Genomic DNA, 18911 nt, shown 5'->3' with positions numbered 1-18911 from the left:
GCTATAATATATGCAAAATATGGAGTCCATAATTAAAGTTTTTGTATTATCCCCATAGTAATGTAATCCAATGTTTTTTTTTTTTTTTTTTGTCAAAACATTTTGTGCTTTTTCTTTTTGAAAAAAAAAAATTAAACAACAAACAACCAAACTACAAGAGAGAAAAAACAACGGGGTTGGGTCTTTCCCACGTACAATAGGAACAAAAGATAAAGGGTGAAAATCTGTGGAATGCTGTCAGAAAAACATCTGGTTATGGCTCAACGTGCTACATGATAAGTACAAAAATTTGCACTTTTATTGACTTTCTTAACTTCTCAAAAAGAAGAAGTTGGAATAGCGTATGAAGAAGGGTTTAACAATGGGGGTATAGGGGAGGGTTTTTATTCTTAATTTCTTTTTGATGAATATATTTTCTCTTGACTCCTTCAAAATGGGTTTTATGAGGCCTTTGCATGAGTGCATCATTCGAATCTTCAAACATGGAAAGGGAAAATGAGGATCAAAAGAAAAAGAAACAAAGGGGGAAAAGAGAAAAAAGGAAGAGATATTCTTGCACCCGTCTCTTTGACTTTGTTCTTCTTTTGGTTACATGATAGAATGTGAATGTTACGTGGCGTGCAGTACAAGTTATGAGTGTGCTGTTCATACCACAAATCTATTATAGCCGAGCACAATGTTTAAAGCCGGATCGAATCCTTAATAATTCAGGCAGTAAATATATATATATATATATTAACAAATAGGAAGACCGTTTGAAACATGTTCAAATAAGCTAGTATGCCTACAATTTTTTTTTATATATATATTTATTGTCTAAATAACTAGTTTTTCGACCGAGAAAATTGATGAAAATTTCCTATGAAACCCTGAACCATGATTTAAATGAACAGTTTGGATGAACTGATGGGATAAAAGAAAAAGATTGTCATCAAGTGTACGTCGCATCATCCACGTGTTCATGTTTGCCTTTTCAACTATTGCCAAGGAACACAATGGGGGCCTCAAGGATCCGAAAATAAACCTGCCAAAGAGGACAAGGGATAAGGGTTTTTATCTCCTGGCTTATTTGGTCCGAGTATGGTGATTGGTGACCCCAAGTTGACCTATTATTATTATTATTATTATTTTTTATTCATTATAATTACTTTAATAAGCTTTTATCAGGTTTCTTTCTTCTATTTAGTGCTTCACAGCTTGAAATGGTCCATATGAAGCAAAAAGCAGAGACAATGAGTCATGCATAATTTTCTCAAAATTTTCCTTAAAAAAATTATATTAAGTTATATATATATATATATATATATATATATAGGCTTAAAAGTAAAAATACTAAGCTTGATCCTAATAAAATTAAGCTTGCTTGCCCATCATGTTAGCACGTAAAACAACAGAAATTCTGAATTTAATAAAGGGGTGTCTTTTTCTAATAAGGACTATACAATTTTCTTAATTATTTCTCTCATAAAAAAAAAAAAAATAGTTTCAATTTTAATTTCACAAATAATTTTTTACAACAATTAAATGACTGAACTCCTTTAATTTGTGTCTAACTAACTGTACATGGTATGTATGTCACACTTTAATACTCCGTTCTCTCTCCTTGAACGAACAAACCAGTTGCCGGTGCTAGAGGAAGAGGAGAAGGTTTCCTTTTTTTTTTTGTTTTTTTTTCTTTCTTTCAGTTTTATGCTTTTCTTTTTGCTGGATTTCTCTCTTCATGAGAGAACTCTTATCTCTCTAGAGCTTGCTCTAGATCTATCCCGACCCTCACTAAACAACAGCTGCATCTTCCACCCCTTTTCGGCTATTTCTCCCCCGTCGTGGATCTTCTCCTTCAATGTTTCACCGGCCAGATCTATGGAGTCTTGAAGATCGACCTTTTCAAAGCCCGATCTCCTCCTCCCCATCAGCCCTTGGCCGAACGCGCCATGCAGTTCACCACTAACGACCTCCTCCAGAGCAACCGCTCTTTTTTGAGTTTATGCTATTATTTTATGTAACTTTCTGTTGTTGTATTGCTTATTGGTTAACCCGAACCGAATGGGACTCTTTGGAGTTGATCATTTTTTCTTTTCTTTTTGGTTTTTTTTTTTAAACCTTTTTTTTACAGTTACTTTTTATCTAAATTTCCATGGCTTTTTAGGAAGCATATTTAGATGTTTAATATGGGTATTCGTACTCTCGATAGTAGCATCCATCACCAGTATGCGCAGCAGCAAAGATTTTTTCGAACTGCATTCACATCTTTTTTTTCCCTTTATGATCTCATTCCTTTTTTTGAGATCTGTCCAGTTGAGGTTTTAGTAACCTTGCCTTTCTTTCTTTTATGTCCACTGTAACCTCTTTGTTTGAATGAATGTTGGTTTGTTTAAAAAAAAAAAAAAAAAAAAAAAAAAGAAGAGGGGGGGGGGCATTTCTTATCCATTTAAATGAATAAAAAAAACCTTTGGAATAAAAAATTATGTTCCATCCGTGACTATATATATACCTTGATCATGTGAACACAATACTGCAGGTACATGTACTTTTGAAAGTTTCAGTCGCATGACAAACTGATGTTAGATTCTCTTCTAAAAATCATTGTTAGCAATTTTGACATTTAAGTTTTTTGTTTCCTAAGCAATGCTGAAAATTACTTAATTGCTAGAGAAATAATCCGAGATTTAACTGGCAGTGATCAAATTTGAAATGAGAAACTTCACAATTTTTTTTTTTTTTTTTGAATTTTCACGCATTTTAAAAGTACTCATTTGAAATTCAAAAACTCTCAGTGAAAGGTATTAAACTTTTAATTTTTTTCAATTACATAATTTCGTTAGAATTTTTCGTTAAATTTTGCCAAAATTCTCAAAATGTTCATATTTTTTTATTAGAGAAAGATAAAATAAAAATTTGTAAAGATTCAAGCATTGTTTTTTTTATATATAAACAAAACATCTTTGCAATATTTTTGCAATATCTTACAATGTTATTTTGAGAATTTTGACCAAATTTAACCAAAAATCATAACAAATTGGAGTAATTGAAAGAAATTAAAAGTTTAATACTCTTAATTGAGAGTTTTTAAACTTAGAGGGTAATGTTAAAATGAGTAAAAGTACAAAGCAAGTTTTGTGAAATTTCTCCAATTATGAAAGTTACTTTTTTTTTTCTTCTACTTTTACCTATTTGATTAAAAGTACTATCACTCTTAAGATAACTTTGGCATTTATAAACCATCATCTATCTAGTCTATCTTTACACTTTTATTACAGAGAATTCACCAATATGGAACAAACTACTTTCGTTAACTCTCCCTTTTTTCCCTTTTTTTCTTTTTGAAAAGTGTTCTCAGTACTCTGAAGTTAACTTGGGCATTTATAAGCCATCATCTATCTTTACACTTTTTTTAACATAGAATTCACCAATATGGAACAAAATAATTTGCTTAACTCACCGGATTGCATTTTTTGTCGGCCTATGAGCTGCTCCATTCATCTCCCATCTGATGTGAGACACCCTCAGCAGTTGAAAAGACTTCAACACAATGTGAATGTCATCAATTAATTGGCTGTATATAGCGATACCAATTTTTGTCATCCTTTTTTAATGCGTGCACCACCTATAAAGCATCACCTTCCAATTCAACCTTCTACCATCCGCTCTCTTTGAAAAAAGTTATTGCCCTTAAACTAGTAGTGGATTCTGCAACAGGCAGACCATTGATATTAACTTTTCCATCGATAAATTACCATCATTAAGGTTGGTTATAGGTTGATCATAGCCACATTTAGAGGAGATTGCAAAGTGGCAAGCACCTCCCTCATGGGGAACCCGTACAATCACTCCTACACCCATCTTCCTTATTGCTTTGTAATAGTGCAAAGGTGACATTTTAGTGCAGTATTCTTGAATCTTGATTTCTAGACTTTAGAAGAAAAGGTTTAAGAATGTTATATTTACGTTTTTATCGTATAACTACTCCACAACGTTGATGTTGTAGACTTAACAAATTTTTTATTTCGTATTTTTTAAATAAGAATTGAACAATAATTTATTAAAACTGACACATCAACATTATGAGATAGCTATGAGTAGAAATGGAGGGAGGGGAGGGCCGGTATTTGTCATGGCCCTCCCCCTTCTTTTGAAAATTTTCTTTACTATGGTTTATAAACAGCTAAATGATCTATATATATATATATATATATATATATGGGCCAAAATAATTAATCCTGGCTCCTGTCCAGAAAAAATAGGCTTGGCCCTTGGCCCAATTATTACAAAAATTATTTTATACCCAAAATTTAAACAACCCAAATTTATCATGGGCAACAATCCAAATTTATCATTAAAAAATTAGGCAAGAGGGAATGTAAAAGAGTTTTTAACGTAGCAAAAGTAATAATGTAAAAGCTGAAGTAGCATGCACAACTGCGATCCAAGTCGAATTTATTTTGATAGGTGTTTGAATTAAAAGTTGGTGTATATATATATAAAGAAACAATTCTTCTGTTTGATTTTTGTTAATACTGAATGGATATTATATATATATATATATTCGATCTTAACAAATATTTTATTCATACTTTGGTCCCAATATGTTAATATATACCTCATTCATGTTTTGATTCTTTTTAATAAAATTTTTTGACTTTATTTCTAGTCCTAAAATAAAAATATAATTTATAGAAAAAATTACACTTTACCCCCCAAAGTTTGGGGTCATTTTCAATTCGACTTTCAATGTTTCAATTTTTGTAATCCACTCCCCAAACTTGCCAAACTTTTGCAATTCGGCCATTTTGTCAGTCAAAGCCACTTTGATTGACGAAACAGTGATCACTTCTGGCCTGTGTTATATCCAAAATGCCCCCATCCCTTCCAAAAAAAAAAAAAAAAACTGAGTTGCAGGAGAGGTTTTGATGGGTTGTAAGAGTCAGAAGGTTGTGCAAGTCGCTGGAGATGCCTACAGATCAACGAATGAGAGGGCAAACGTTTACCCATCAATGCACCGCCGGCAAGATTCCTTCATTCCTGTGACAAGGTTTCGAGCTGAGACCATGTCCACTGGCTTCAGGTCCACAAGCAAGGGCAACATCAGTCACTGTCACCTCGGGGATACATGGCTTTTCTTGCTTTCTACAATTGAATGATAAATTTCATCTAGAGATCTCCCACACAAAGGCTGAACACCAGTCAACATCTCAACAATGCTGCACCCGAATCCCCATGAATTCGGTCTCCAAGGATATTGGACCTCTCACTTCTAGTTGCCATTGCTCTAGAGCCATATGTGTTCCAAGCCTGCTAGCCATATCTGAGCTTGGCAATGGGATTCCAACCAGTAGATAAGGAATACCAAAATCTCCTAGAAGTGCTTGATCATTTTCATTAAGAAGCACATTAGAAGGTTTAAGGTTAAGCACTAAATATATAATTTTTTTTTTCAGCGGGTTGGAAGGAATGGGGGTATTTTGGGTAAAAAAAGGCTAGAAGTGATTACATGCGTCGCACGTGATCACTATTTCATCAGTCAAAGACGGAATGGGCGAATTGCAAAAGTTTGACAAGTTTGAGGAGTGAATTGCAAAAATTGAAATATTAAAGGTCGAATTAAAAATGGCCCTAAACTTTAGAGGGATAAAATATAATTTTTCCTAATTTCTATTTTTGAGTCAAGGTGTAAACAAGAATATGGCGCTTAAAAAATTTTCTACTTTCTAATAATCTTGCCCAAGTATCAATATGACTCGTGCCTACAGTCTATCCTTGCTGCTTAGCATATGGACCTATTTATGTGACATTGCCTTTTAAAAAGAAAAGTTTTTACATTTTTTTATTGGGAAAATTCAAAATAGGCATCCCATTATTAATTTTTATAATTAACGGTATGAATTTTGTCCCTTTTTTTATCCAAATCTTTAAGGGAAATGTTGTTAGTTGTGCACAAACCCATGTAAGAGCTACCACTTGACTACCACGTGTCCAGCCAACCATGTCAAATTTATTAAAAAAAATTAAACCATTTATTATATAAAAAAAATAGGAAAAGAAAAAGAAGAAACGAAAGGTGATGAGTTTTGAAGTGAGTTTACATATCTACTTTACAACCGTGTTAAACTATTGAGAGCAACTAAAATTTCAGTTTAAAACGGAACTTAAGTGCCATGGTTTCCAGATCCACCAAACAGTGTCTTATTCAATGGAATATCTTTACATTTCATTTATATATTGCCATATAAAAACAAAAATCGGTTGCAATCAAAACTTTCCTTGGGTTTCCACAATGTGTTGAAACAATAGTTAAAATGTTTGAATGTCGTTGATGTTTGTATTAGGATATATTTAGGTGTGTATTTGAGGGGTTTAAAAATGCGTTTAATACTAAAAAAATTCGTTTGAAGAAAAAAGTACACATTTGGTAAAAAAATATTAAACTTTTAAAGGCCTAAAGAGCCTAAAAATAACCAAAGCTCACTTTTAGCAAAAGCTTAAGGGCCTGTTTGGGTGTGTGTTTGAGAAACCTAAATGTGCGTTTAACATTTCAAAAGTTCGTTCGAAGAAAACAGTATCTGTTTAGTAAAAAAAATTGAAAGTACTTTTAAATGTTCAAAAATAATCAAAACACACTTTTGACAAAAGCTTCATTTGACTTTGTTGGGCCAAGGTCCAGCCCAATAGAAGAATTATCAGACCTAGACATCTCGAGCTATGGAAGGCCCAAACCATTCGCAAGGCCCAAAGCGTCTATGGCCTAAGGGCCCTATTCACAGCATAGGTCGGCCTAGCGGCCCAAGGATGCAAGACCAAGTACCCCAAAAGCCACTCACGCCCACGTCCGTCTTAAATAGCGAAACACCAAAGTCCAGGTTTGCATGTCAGGCTCGCTGCTTTTGCGAACCCCGAAGCCTTTGCCAAAACCCAACTCTGGCATCACGTTCACAAGAGGGGCTAGTTGAGAGGGTTAGCTGAACCTTGATAAAAAAGAAAGTAAACGTCTAATTAGGATAAAGGAGCTATCATGTCAGACGAATTTTGTCACATCCTTGTCCTGTTAGAGCCCTGCCGTACGCAGAAGGATCCTTGCGTCTGTACAGAGGTCAGACAGACTTGACTCGCTCACCTAGCTCCCAATCTCCAGATGACACGTGTCGAGGTCCAGTGCAGCGACAGAACAGATCCCGAGGAATAGAGAAAGAGAGGTATAAGAGAGGAAAAAAATATGTAAATAGATACATGAAAAAAATTGTAAGAAAAAAAGCAGAAAAGAAGAAAGAGTGTTTTTCTCCCTAAGTTAATCTGTTTGAGCAATCCTCTCGTGTAATCTGTGTGAGTGGCCGGCAAATTGTGTGAAAAGACTTAAAAGCTCTATTTCTAAAAACACAATTCCAAATATGCTGCTACAGCATTCTCTTCTACTTGTAAGCTGATTATACCACAATATTCTATAGGATTTGGAGGCTGAGAAGTTGAAGGATTTGTGCTTGAAGCAAAGGGAAGTGGTGCGATGCTAATCCCTAATGTTATGAATTCTCAGCTTGAAGAGCTTAAAAGCTCAAAGGGAAGTGGTGCGATGCTAATCCCTAATGTTATGAATTCTCAGCTTGAAGAGCTTAAAAGCTCAAACCTGGTCCATTAGAGAATGAGATATATACACCATCATCAAACCAAGCCCTTTGTTCAGCCGAACCCCAAACCCAAAACCTTTCACCACTCTCACTAATGAAAGCCTCGTACAAACCTTAAGTCCAATCCCCTTGCCCCAAATCAGACACGGGCCTACTTATTTCCCTTCAAATTCTCCAAGAAGTGTGTATTATGTGGTTATCATTTTCACATAATTGCATCGACATGTGCATCATGTGATTATTAATCGCTATTTGTATATAAGGTAATGGACGTTTTGGGCCTATTTTAATATTTTGGGCATTCTTTCGGTCTTTTGCTATTAGGAAATATTTTATACAATTTTGAATATGTTTTTAGTTTTTTGGGCATGTTTAACTTTTTTTTAAAGCCCTAATGTTTTAGATGAAATTCATATCTTAATTCCACATTCTAATTTAAAAAATAACAAAGAAAATACAAACATCCCATAATGGGTACATCCATAAAATAGAAACATACAAATCACAAAGGGCAGTTAGTAAAATTAAAATTAAAATAAAATAAAAAAATTACAGAAGCATCTATTTATAAAGATGCTATGAGTGATAAGCAAGAAATCCTATATTAGTCCCCAAGAGGTAGCTCAATTGGCTGTGGACCACGCCTCATGAATCGGCGATTACTAGTTCGAATTTCCTCTCTCCCTTCCCTTGTGTGGACATGTAAAAAAAAAAAAAAAAAAAAAAAACCCTATACTAATTAAGGTAGGAAATAAACCCTAATAGAAAATACAATAAATCCTAAAAAATAATATAAGATATTCTAACATATATATAAGAGGGAATGCAGATGCTGTTATTAATCACATCCGCATAGCCTAAAATTGATATTCACATCAGCATATGCTATTAATTGTTTTGAGAAGTGCGAGAGATCCAAATAAATGAATCTAGAAAAAATTTCAAATTAACGTAGCAATGGTTTTTAAATTAAAAAAGAAGAAGAAACAATTCTCTTTCTTGTCTGCCGCTCACGATTTGCCACGTTAGTTTTAAAATTTTTCTAAGTTCATTTGTTTAACTCTCTAGCACTTCTCAATTGTTTTTGCTAATCGCATCTTCATATGTGAATAGTTGTTGCGATTAATAACCGTTGGCATGTATATATCTTCTCCAAACCCACCCTACACGAACCCCGATAGTCATGCTTAAGGAGAAAAGTTACATTAGTCGCCCCTTCCCCTTTAAGAAAAAAAAACCCCACCCCACCCATTACCTCAAAACCACATCACACACACCTGCATGCATGAACAAAGATTTATTACACTTAATTGCCTGAATTATTAGCGATTTAAACAATTGCATAGATCTAGTAATAGATTGCGAAACCCACTTGTTCAGGTCCGGGTCCCTGCTCTAGACGGATTGAAATCTAGGCAATTAAGTGTTTAAATTGCTAGCAATTAAGTGTTTAATTAACTTAAGTGTTTAATTTTGGTAACAATTTTGCCTAAGGTGTTGTTTGTTAAACAATATCACATTCCCCCACATTTTTCATCTCATTTTTCAAAAAAATCAACATCAAAACATTTTCACTTTTTATATTACATAATTTACTTTTTATTTCACATCATTCACTTTTTACTACTATTTAAATAAAAAAATCACTACAAAACAAAATTTTTTCATTTTTCAATACAACTTTTTCACTTTTCTATACTAATTATTACACTCATATTTTTTCTCACCAATCATAAACAACAGTGCATTGTAAAGCCATTCTTGTTTACCGATCAACACCTAAATTACTAGCAATTTACGCAAGTAATTACGGTGGATACCAATTCTGCTCTAGACTTCCACCGCCTCTATCTAAACTGCCCAAAATAGCAATTTGAAGAAGTGAAACTATGAAAGTGACGTGGATCCGCATCCCGCAACCACGCACAAATTGAAGCCACCTAAACGGTGTCGGAAGTCAGACCGAGCAACTGATTCCCGACAAAGAAAATGAAGTTCACAGACTCCCCAGAAATCGAGCTCCCCGTGCGCAACTCCCTCCTTTCCATCCAGCAGGACAACGGCTCCTTCCACGTCGGCACCTCCGTGTGGCCCTGCTCCCTCGTTCTCGTCAAGTTCGCCGACCGCTGGGCCCCACCCACCTCAACCCCAATCCCAACCTCGCCTCCAACTCCCACCAATAAAAACCCCTACTCCGACCTCCTGGACTTCGGCGGCAAGCGCGCCGTGGAACTGGGTGCCGGATGCGGGGCCGCCGGCATGGGTTTCCACCTCCTGGGACTCACCGACCTGGTGCTGACCGACATAGCCCCCGTGATGCCCGCGCTGAAACGCAACCTCAAGCGCAACAAACCCGTCCTCGCCAAAACCCTCAAGCACTCCATCCTCTACTGGAACAACCCCGACCAGATCAAGTCCCTTAACCCGCCCTTCCACTACGTCATCGCCACCGACGTCGTTTACATCGAGGAGACCGTGGTCCCGCTCGTGTCCACCATGGAGTCCCTTATGGCCGACGACGGCGTCGTTTTGCTCGGCTACCAACTCAGATCCGCGGAGGCCGACAAGCTCTTCTGGGAGCTGTGCCAGACAGTGTTTGATATCGAGAAGGTTCCGCACCAGGATCTTCACCCGGACTACGCGTACGAGGAAGCCGATGTTTATGTTCTGAGAAAGAAGAAGAAGAAGGAGGGTTAGTAGCCCTCTGGCCGCGTTTGGTAAATTTTGTGGAATCTTGATGGAATTTGCTATTTGATTTTTTTATAATTGTGAATTGCAAATCGGAGATGAATTGGGTGTTGTGATTTGATTTTCTTAGAGTGTGTGCAATTAGATTCTGGAAATTTCTGATAAATTGGAATCAGTGGGAGCAAAATTAAGGATATAGCTAAATGCATTACTTCCACCTTAGGACAACAAATTGATTAGCTAAGTAAATAATTCTTCCTTTCCGGTTCCTGGGTTCCGAAGCTTGTTCCAAAAATTGTAAGTTTGATGCTGTTGGGTTTGGTTCTACACTTCTGTTTGAGGTTACTCTGATTCTAACCGAGTGAATATGGTGTAGACTAGTTGTTGTTTGATTTCAGGAGGAAAATAAGGAAGGACATTGGTGTCTGGAAGAGGTCTAAAACCCGTCCGAACGAGTTTATAGGGAGAACCCTAGAAAGGGTCCAGGTAGCTTTTTTTTGGAATGGATCCGAGATGGTGGTTTGGTAGCTCATTCGGAACAAGTCCAGACGAGGAGAAGTATTGTGCTACTCATCCGAGCGAGTTAGTAGTCCTGTCTGGAGGAGAATTATCGTGCTACTTGTCTGAGCAAGTTAGTAGTCCTGTTCGAATGAGATTGCGACTCTATTTACCATATAAGTTAAATAAGTAATTTTCTATCTGTTTTTCTTGGTTTTGAGAAGAATTGTTAATCTAGTTTTGTTAGTTTTGTGATCCAACACACCCAGAGGCGGCAGCATTGGAATCTGTAATTGATTTTGCAGTTATTTATCCTATTCATACATTTCTTTATACATATTTTGGTAATGTGTATTAGTGTATACATGCTAGATGGTGAAGGATAATTGAATGAATTAGCGTAGGCTTTCATGTTCTTGGAGTAAAGCAATAGGAAGAAACTAGAATCGAAATGATCATGGCTTGTCCTGTGTACCCTTTTTCTGGTTATCATCCTCTTCAGGTCCTAGGAGCTCTAGTTATTTTAATTTAGAGCGAATGTTGCACAATGGAGTGTTTTAATGCATTTCTGAGGTATTGCTTATAAATTAAAGATAGAATCTGGTGCTTGATTGTGTATGGTGGTGTAGACATTCAGCTTTAGAGTTATCCTCGGTCCAGCTCCTGTAAATTGTAAATTTGATGGAAGAGTATCTATGGCAGAAACACTTCTGAAAAGGGTAAAATGTTGAATAGCAGAGTTCATATTATGATTGTCATCCTATGCAAGTTGAATTATGTCAAAAGTAAATGTTGTCTTTGGTTGGTGAATCTTCTTTGTTTTGTCTTTGATTTTAGGGCAGGATTGTTTCTCAATTCAACTTGCAGCTCAATTTGTTTGGAGTTTGGGTAAGGTAAGAGGCTCTGAATATCCTCTTATTGTAGCAGTGGGCAGCCTAATTATTTTCAGGATGCATTATTTATGCACTAAATGTGGTAAAAAAAAAACGAAAGGGTGACTGTGTGCAAAAGCTTGAAAAAGCTTTCTGCAAGTGTTTTTTTGGCAGTGTGTTGCAACATGTGAAATTCAACCAAAATCTCTCTCTCTATTTGGTTTTTTTTGAGCATCTTTCAGGGATTTCGACTGGATTTATACATGTTTTTCTTTAGTAGCAAGCACCATCACGTGTATAAAATGGTTTGAATATGAAGGTATTAGGGCACTAACTGCAGTTTCTCTTTTATTTTCCCTAAATTTAAGAAATAAAATTATTTTTTCTTTTTCTATTCAAATACACTCCACAATAATTTGATTAATTTCCCTTGTCTTTGCATATAATCATATACTATTAAAATATTATTTCTTTATAAAATATATGAAAAAGTCAAAATATTTATCTCAAACTATCACACAAATGTCGTCTCCCAAAGTAGGAAAAAGACAAAAATGGTCCAATTTTTTTTTCAAAATTAAATTTGATTTTTTTTTCTTTCTTTAACAAAAACGAATCTTTTTTTTTTAAATTTTTTTGATTTTCACTCATTTTATTAAGGGTATTTTCGTCATTGGGTGGGACATTGACAATTTTTAGTAGTTTGGTTTTGAGGTGACATTGTTGTACTTAAAAATTTCGAAGGGGCATTATCAATTATGTGGTAATTTAAGATGTATGAATTTTCCTCTAAAATATAAGTTTTCAACCTACCCTCACATTTTTTACAAAATTTTAACACAATCTCCAATAAAAAGTAAAAAGATGAGAGAAAAATGTTTGTATTAAAATATGAATAAAGGAAGCTAAAGTGCTTCCCAATGAGGATACTTTTTGTGATTTTTGTGATTTTTTTATTTTATCGTGATTTTTTTTTTTTTTTTTTTTTTTTTTAAGAATTTCCTTATATACAAGTTAGGAAAGGGAAAGGTTATTGGGTATTTGTTGCTAGTGTTCATATGACTTAAGAAAATCATAATCAAATGTAAAAATAAGATAATAGTTGAATTAAAATAAAATATTATGTTACCAAGAGGTAGGTCAATTGGCTGTAACCACGCCTAATGAAACGAAGGTCATTAGTTGAATTTTTCTCTCTCCTCTAGTGCAGGAATGTTAAAAAAAAAAAAAAAATTCTGTTTTAATGCTTTTGAGAGCATATGCTGAATAGAAGTTATTAGGTTAAACAAAAATCAGTAATATACTCTTTAAAAGAAGCTCACAAATTCAGAATTTCTTTAATTTTCGAAATACAACAATGGAAAAATCACGACTTTCTGGAAAGCAAATAATATAATTCCTCCACCTGCGACACTTTAATTTTTCCATTCCTCTTACCATGCGAGCTTGAGCTTGCATGACATGATCATCAGCAGTAGCAGATGCAGCCACCAAACAAAGACTGGGAGATGGGGTTGATGCAATTGAAAAAAAAGAAAAAAAAAGGATAAGCTTAGAAATAGTCCAATGCGTTTGGGATTGCGATTTCGCAAGAATAATCTGTGTTCTTAAAAGATATCGCAAACGTAAGTCATTTGGCATTGCGATTTAAAAAGAAATTAATTTTTTTTTTTTTTAAAAAAAAAAAAATGCGATTTCTATAAGTAGGCTATGAGATGCTTATTTGAAAAAACACGAATTTAAACTAAAATCAAGATTTCACGTCCCCAAGAGGTAGTTTAATAAGCTGGGACCATGCTTAGTAAAGCAGATATTACTAGTTCGAATCCCCCTCTCCATCTTGTGCATGATATTAACATTTTTTTTTTTTTTAAATCGTGCATGATATTAACATGTTTGGCCGGATATAATGCCTTATAAAAAATGTCCAATTTTTTTGGGAGCCCCTACTATGCGGTCATGCTACAAAAACGGTCTTTTGCAGCATCCAACCACAAGGTGACACATCATCAAGCTTATTTTGACAAAATGAAATCAGAACACTAGATAATAAAGAATAAAGAACCAAACCACCTGCCCCGGCGACAGTGAAATCACTGGATAACCCACCGGCGACGACAGACCCAGCCGCTGCGTCAAGTGTGACCCACGGCTGGGTCACGGCAGACCCATCCGCTGGGTCAGGCGTGACCTAGCAGCTGGGTTCACGACCAAACCTAGCCGGCCGGGTCTGGTCGTGACACAGCCGTGGGTCACCCTCTCCATCGACTTTTTTGCCAAACCCAGCCTCAAAAATCGATTATAATGCCTCAAAATTTGATTCTAATGTCTCAAAACTCATTTCTAATGCCTCAAAAATCGATTCTAATGCCACAAAACTCGTTTATAATTCCTTAAAATTCAATTTTGGATTCAAAACTAAAACCTAGAGGGGAAGGTTAACACTTTTTGGGATTTTATCACCCTAAAACCGGAGTCGTGCTATCACTCACAGCATTGGAGCCATGTGAAAAACCAAAGAAAAAACCAAAAAACCAGACCTACACCAGAGCAAGACCCGTTAGAAAAAACCAAAAAATCAAACCCACCGGAACAAGACCCATGCGGCCAGCATTTCAGCAAATCCACGGCCGACGAGACCCAGCCGTGGGTCTTGGTGGCTGGCCAAATCCAGGCCGGCTGTGGGTTTGCAGGGTCTGCAGACCCACGGCCTTCTTCTTTCTCTCTTTTCTTTTTCTTCTTTCACTTTTCTTTCTTCTTTAGTTGAAAATCAGGTGCATTGAGGTATAGGTTTTTTTTTTTTTTGCATTTTTTGACCTTTATGTGAGGTGTCCTTCTTTTATTGGGTGCTGCAAAATACACCTTTTGCAGCCGGAGGTTTATTCATTTTTTTTGTTCTTTTTCACAAAAAAAATTAAAATCAAATTTGAATGGTTAAAAGAAATATTATACTTTTTTTTTTTAATTTATTTTTTAATTTTTACAGCACTATAGAAAATGCATAAGCTATCAAAAAATGCCACGAATGTGATTTAGAATCTGACTCTAACTATAATGATAAAGCTCTATAAGGATAGCAATCTTAACAAATACATATTTAGTTGAATTCTTTTTTTTTTTTTTTTTTTTTTTTTTTTTCATTCCATGTTTAGTTGAATTCAAATAAAGATCCATAAGGATAGCAATCTTAACAAATAAATATTTACTTGAATTCAAATAAAGCTCCATAAGGATAGCAATCTTTACAAATACATATTTAGTTGAAATCAAATAGTCACCGACTAATAAATATATGAGAAATTAATAAACCACTTGATTTATTTTCCTCCTTTTTTTTTTGTTTTTTTTTAAAAGATTTGTTTTCCTTGTTAAAAAGCCTTGAATGTGATTTAGAATCTAACTTTAATACTCGAATTATAATGATAAAGTTCCATAAGGAGAGCAATCTTTAACAAATACATCTTTTTAGTTAAAAAAAAAAAAGAAAAAAGAAAATACATCTTTAGTTGAATTTGAATAATCACCTATTAATAAATATATAAGATTTTTTTTTTTTTGGCTATAAGAAATTAAAATCTCACCCTAAACATGATTCATCTCCATTTCAAATAAAAATGATAATATCTATTTTATTATCAAAATTTAAAATTAATAAATTTAACAATATATATATATATATATATATATATATATATATATATAATTTGACAATTATAAAGTAGGATAGAAATCTTTAACAAAAAGATATTTAGTTAAATTCAAAAATTAAGTCACCGATTAATAATAAATTATAAATATATGGCGCTCTCGGATCTCGCCGTCACCCACCTCAAATTCCGTTCTTTCCAAACCCTAATACCCATCCTACCTTCTCTCCTCCACCGCCATTCCAAGGAGATTTAAGAGAATTGCGTTTCATAGATTCATTAGATCAAAAACTTCTTTTGCCTCTGTCAGCATATTTGCGGACGCGCTTCGCAAAGAGGGGATGCTGGCAGAGGCAAAAGAAGCTTTTGATCTGATGGTTATGATAGTTATGACCCTTTTTGGAGTGCTGGGCGCTCGTTTCAAGATTGGATTTACGTCTCAAGGTCCGTTTTATTCTTTACTCTAATATTTTTCTTGATTTCCAATTTGCCCACCTCCTTGGAAGAACATTTATTGATATGCGGTATAATATTGGAAGATCATAGCTGAATTGGTTTTAGATATTAATCACAAGTAAATATGGTTAATTTTAATTTTCTTTCAACATGTAATTGCTTTTATAGGCTGCTTGTTTCTTATGCTGCATCCGAAAGGCATTGCTGATGTTTTACTTGCTTTATTGAATCCTTTTCTTGCATCTTGAATCATAGTAGAACCTGTGTCACGCAAATGTTCTAATATAACTTTTGTTATTTTTGTATTTGTTCTTTTGTTTGTACTACCGAATCCTTGCCTTTTGTGCCAATTAAACAAAAAGATCCTTCCTTTTTTGGGTCTAGAAGTTCGGTAGAACCTGCTGTACTTTACTAGAATGCATATGAGTGTGCTTGTCATGCTCATCCTATGCGGGTCAAAGAATGTATCTGGCTGGACAATTAAATGAATGACCAATTTACCATGTGTTTCGGTAATTATTCTCATTCACAATTGTTTCCGTATACCCTGTTGAGAGGACATTAAATACTTCAGCAAGAGCAAGCATTTGGATAATAGTAAACCCACAATTGGCCCCCTTATCAATGGATATTATTTTTTACTTGAAGTTAGTTCATGGTAAGTTTTGGTGGTGAGGATCTCAGGCCTTGGCACCTAGGGCGTGAGTCATTCTGAAGAGACAATATATTTGGATGGTTATGTTTCTTATATTATCAAGTTGTGATGGTAAAGAACATAAAAGGATTGAGTTGTGTCAAATCTCTTCGAGGGGAGGATTGGAGAGGGTGATGGGCATTATAAAAAATGGTGAATTTTTAGTGACCAAGGATGGAAAGTTGTTTTCTTACATACCTAGTAGCCAATGAACTTTGGATCTTCACATTTGTAGCCTGCTTTATTTGGATACTTATGTGGAGAGCTTTGTTCTACTGAATGTAGCAGTCTACTGGTGGAGTTTTGGGAAGGCAGGCGAGTTCGTCTTCTGTTGGTAAGCACAAGGAGAAAGAAAAGTAGGAAGAGAAAGAGGAACATACAGATGTCAGCTTTGCTCCATTGTTTTAGCCCTTTGAAAATTTTCAGTTTTATAGATGTTTCAGTTTCAGGTCTTGGACTTTGTTTCAGTGATTGGTGGGCTTATGTGAAAATCAAAATGTATCCCGCATAGAAACTCGCTATTGTATTCGTTTTCATTTCCTTAGTCAGTACGTAACCCTTTTTCTCTAGTTCAATAGTCGATTGCAGACTTGCAGTAATACATTTGTTACTTTCTTTTTTTCTTCTTCAATGACAGGGATCATGTTATTCATAAATGTAGAAATAATAAAAGAAAATGTTAGCAGCTAGAAGCCTATAATGCTTTTATGTTTGTGATTGGTCAAATGACAAGAATCAGAACATTTAATTGTTTAGGAACTTGGAAGAAAATTAACTGGAGAGATATGCTCAAGCTTAGAGTGTGTCATGTATGTGTATCCTCATAAAGAAAAAAGAAAAGGAAAAAACTTCCACTAGCGGAGTATTTGCAGTTTTAGTATAAGTTGGGTATGAAGTGATGAAATAACTTGGAGCAAAAAAGTGAAGAAGAGGTTTAGTCCTATGCCAGCTACCATGGAGCTTTAGTCTAATTCTTCTTCATCATGTTTGTTGGGTTGTTTTGATACTTAAAGTGAAAACTTAGATTGTGTGACAGCTAGTCTATTTGCACTTAGGTCACTAAACTTTAAAAAGTGGCACTCCACCTCTTCAATTACTTTTTGATTTTAAGTTACACCCTCTGTTAGAATGACATTGAAATGGACAGAAAATGATGTCACCATAGAACTTGCTGCTCTATATAGTGATATAGACAGATAGATGCTGCCACCGGATCTGCTGTGTCGCACAATTAGGTTTTAGACAATCAACTACTTGGCCCCATCACCCATCCTTGTCTCTTTCTTTGTGATAACAACAGTCCACCTACCATTTTGTTTTGCATCATATAATGAAGCTGGAAGATCAGAGCAATCTTTTTACATTGTCATCTAGGAAAAGAACTGAGGCGGCCTAGTTGCAACACTTGGGATAATTCCTCGTAAGCCAATTGTAGACGGATAAATAATGAAGCTGGAAGATCAGAGCAATCTTTTTACATTGTCATCTAGGAAAAGAACTGAGGCGGCCTAGTTGCAACACTTGGGATAATTCCTCGTAAGCCAATTGTAGATGGATAAATAATGAAGCTGGAAGATCAGAGCAATCTTTTTACATTGTCATCTAGGAAAAGAACTGAGGTGGCCTAGTTGCAACACTTGGGATAATTCCTCGTAAGCCAATTGTAGATGGATAATCATCAGCTAGATAAATAAGGAATAATTTATGTTGTCTTGCAACAACGTTTGGGCTCTTACTTACTGTTATTGAACACATGGTACACAGTGTAGTAAGGCATAAGACAGTTTCTGAAAGGGTAGTTTCCTATTGCCTTTTGGAGAAGTTCATGTGATTAGGAAGAGTAATGCTATACACACTTTAACTCTCACACTCCTTGACGTGGCTTTTAAAATTATCATTGGATTTGTGATGGATTACTGTTAGATTTTGATCCAATAGTGGTTTTAAAGGTCGCGTTAGGGAGTGGGAGTGTGGGAGCGGGTGTGCGTGTAGCATTTATCAATTAGGATGCAATTGTGTCATATTCGTAAGTTTTGCAAACGACATTATAAAATTCTGACTGTTGAAATTTCTACTTAAGTGGCTTGTTATTTACGTCTGTGTTTGTAATGATGGTATTATAGAGTTCACCACAACTTACACAAACCTTTTGTGATATCATGCCAAATTTTGGTATGCTTTTTGAATTTTATTTCTTACTTCAATATTTTCTTGATTCCCGATTTACTCTTGTATTTTCTTGATTTCCATTTAGGTCCCGTTTGGTTTGCGGAATGGACCCATGGAATGGAGTAGCTAACCTAGGTATAATTATTCCTCTATTTGGTAACATACTATTTTTGAGAATAGTCTATTTCTATGGGACTACTAATCTCATATACGCAATTAATCCTCTAAGAAATGAGTGGCCTTTCCTTTCCTGTGGGATTAAATTACTCGTGTA

At 35.1% G+C, this 18911-nt stretch overlaps 1 protein-coding gene and 1 long non-coding RNA gene across 3 annotated transcripts; both read left to right on the top strand.

The window, feature by feature from the left end:
* The first annotated feature begins 9480 nt into the window (after positions 1-9480).
* LOC132181266 (uncharacterized) lies at positions 9481-11936 on the top strand. 2 transcript variants are annotated; one of them, XM_059594403.1, is made up of 2 exons: positions 9481-10330; positions 11637-11936. In XM_059594403.1, exon 1 carries the CDS (start codon positions 9603-9605, stop codon positions 10308-10310), a length of 708 nt encoding a protein of 235 aa, XP_059450386.1. In that variant the 5' UTR covers positions 9481-9602; the 3' UTR covers positions 10311-10330; positions 11637-11936. The 2 variants fall into 2 exon arrangements, with proteins under 2 accessions (XP_059450386.1, XP_059450387.1); XM_059594404.1 differs by lacking the exon at positions 11637-11936 and adding an exon at positions 10700-11136.
* A 3558-nt stretch (positions 11937-15494) lies between these two features.
* LOC132180832 (uncharacterized) lies at positions 15495-18911 on the top strand. Its single transcript, XR_009440198.1, has 3 exons — positions 15495-15762; positions 18723-18772; positions 18867-18911. It is a non-coding gene; the product is annotated as an uncharacterized LOC132180832 (long non-coding RNA).

This window comes from Corylus avellana, chromosome ca5 (genome assembly GCF_901000735.1).
Source record: "Corylus avellana chromosome ca5, CavTom2PMs-1.0".
NCBI lineage: Eukaryota > Viridiplantae > Streptophyta > Magnoliopsida > Fagales > Betulaceae > Corylus > Corylus avellana.
The sequence above is the reverse complement of the archived record's forward strand: the minus strand, read 5'-3'. Positions and strand labels throughout refer to the sequence as shown.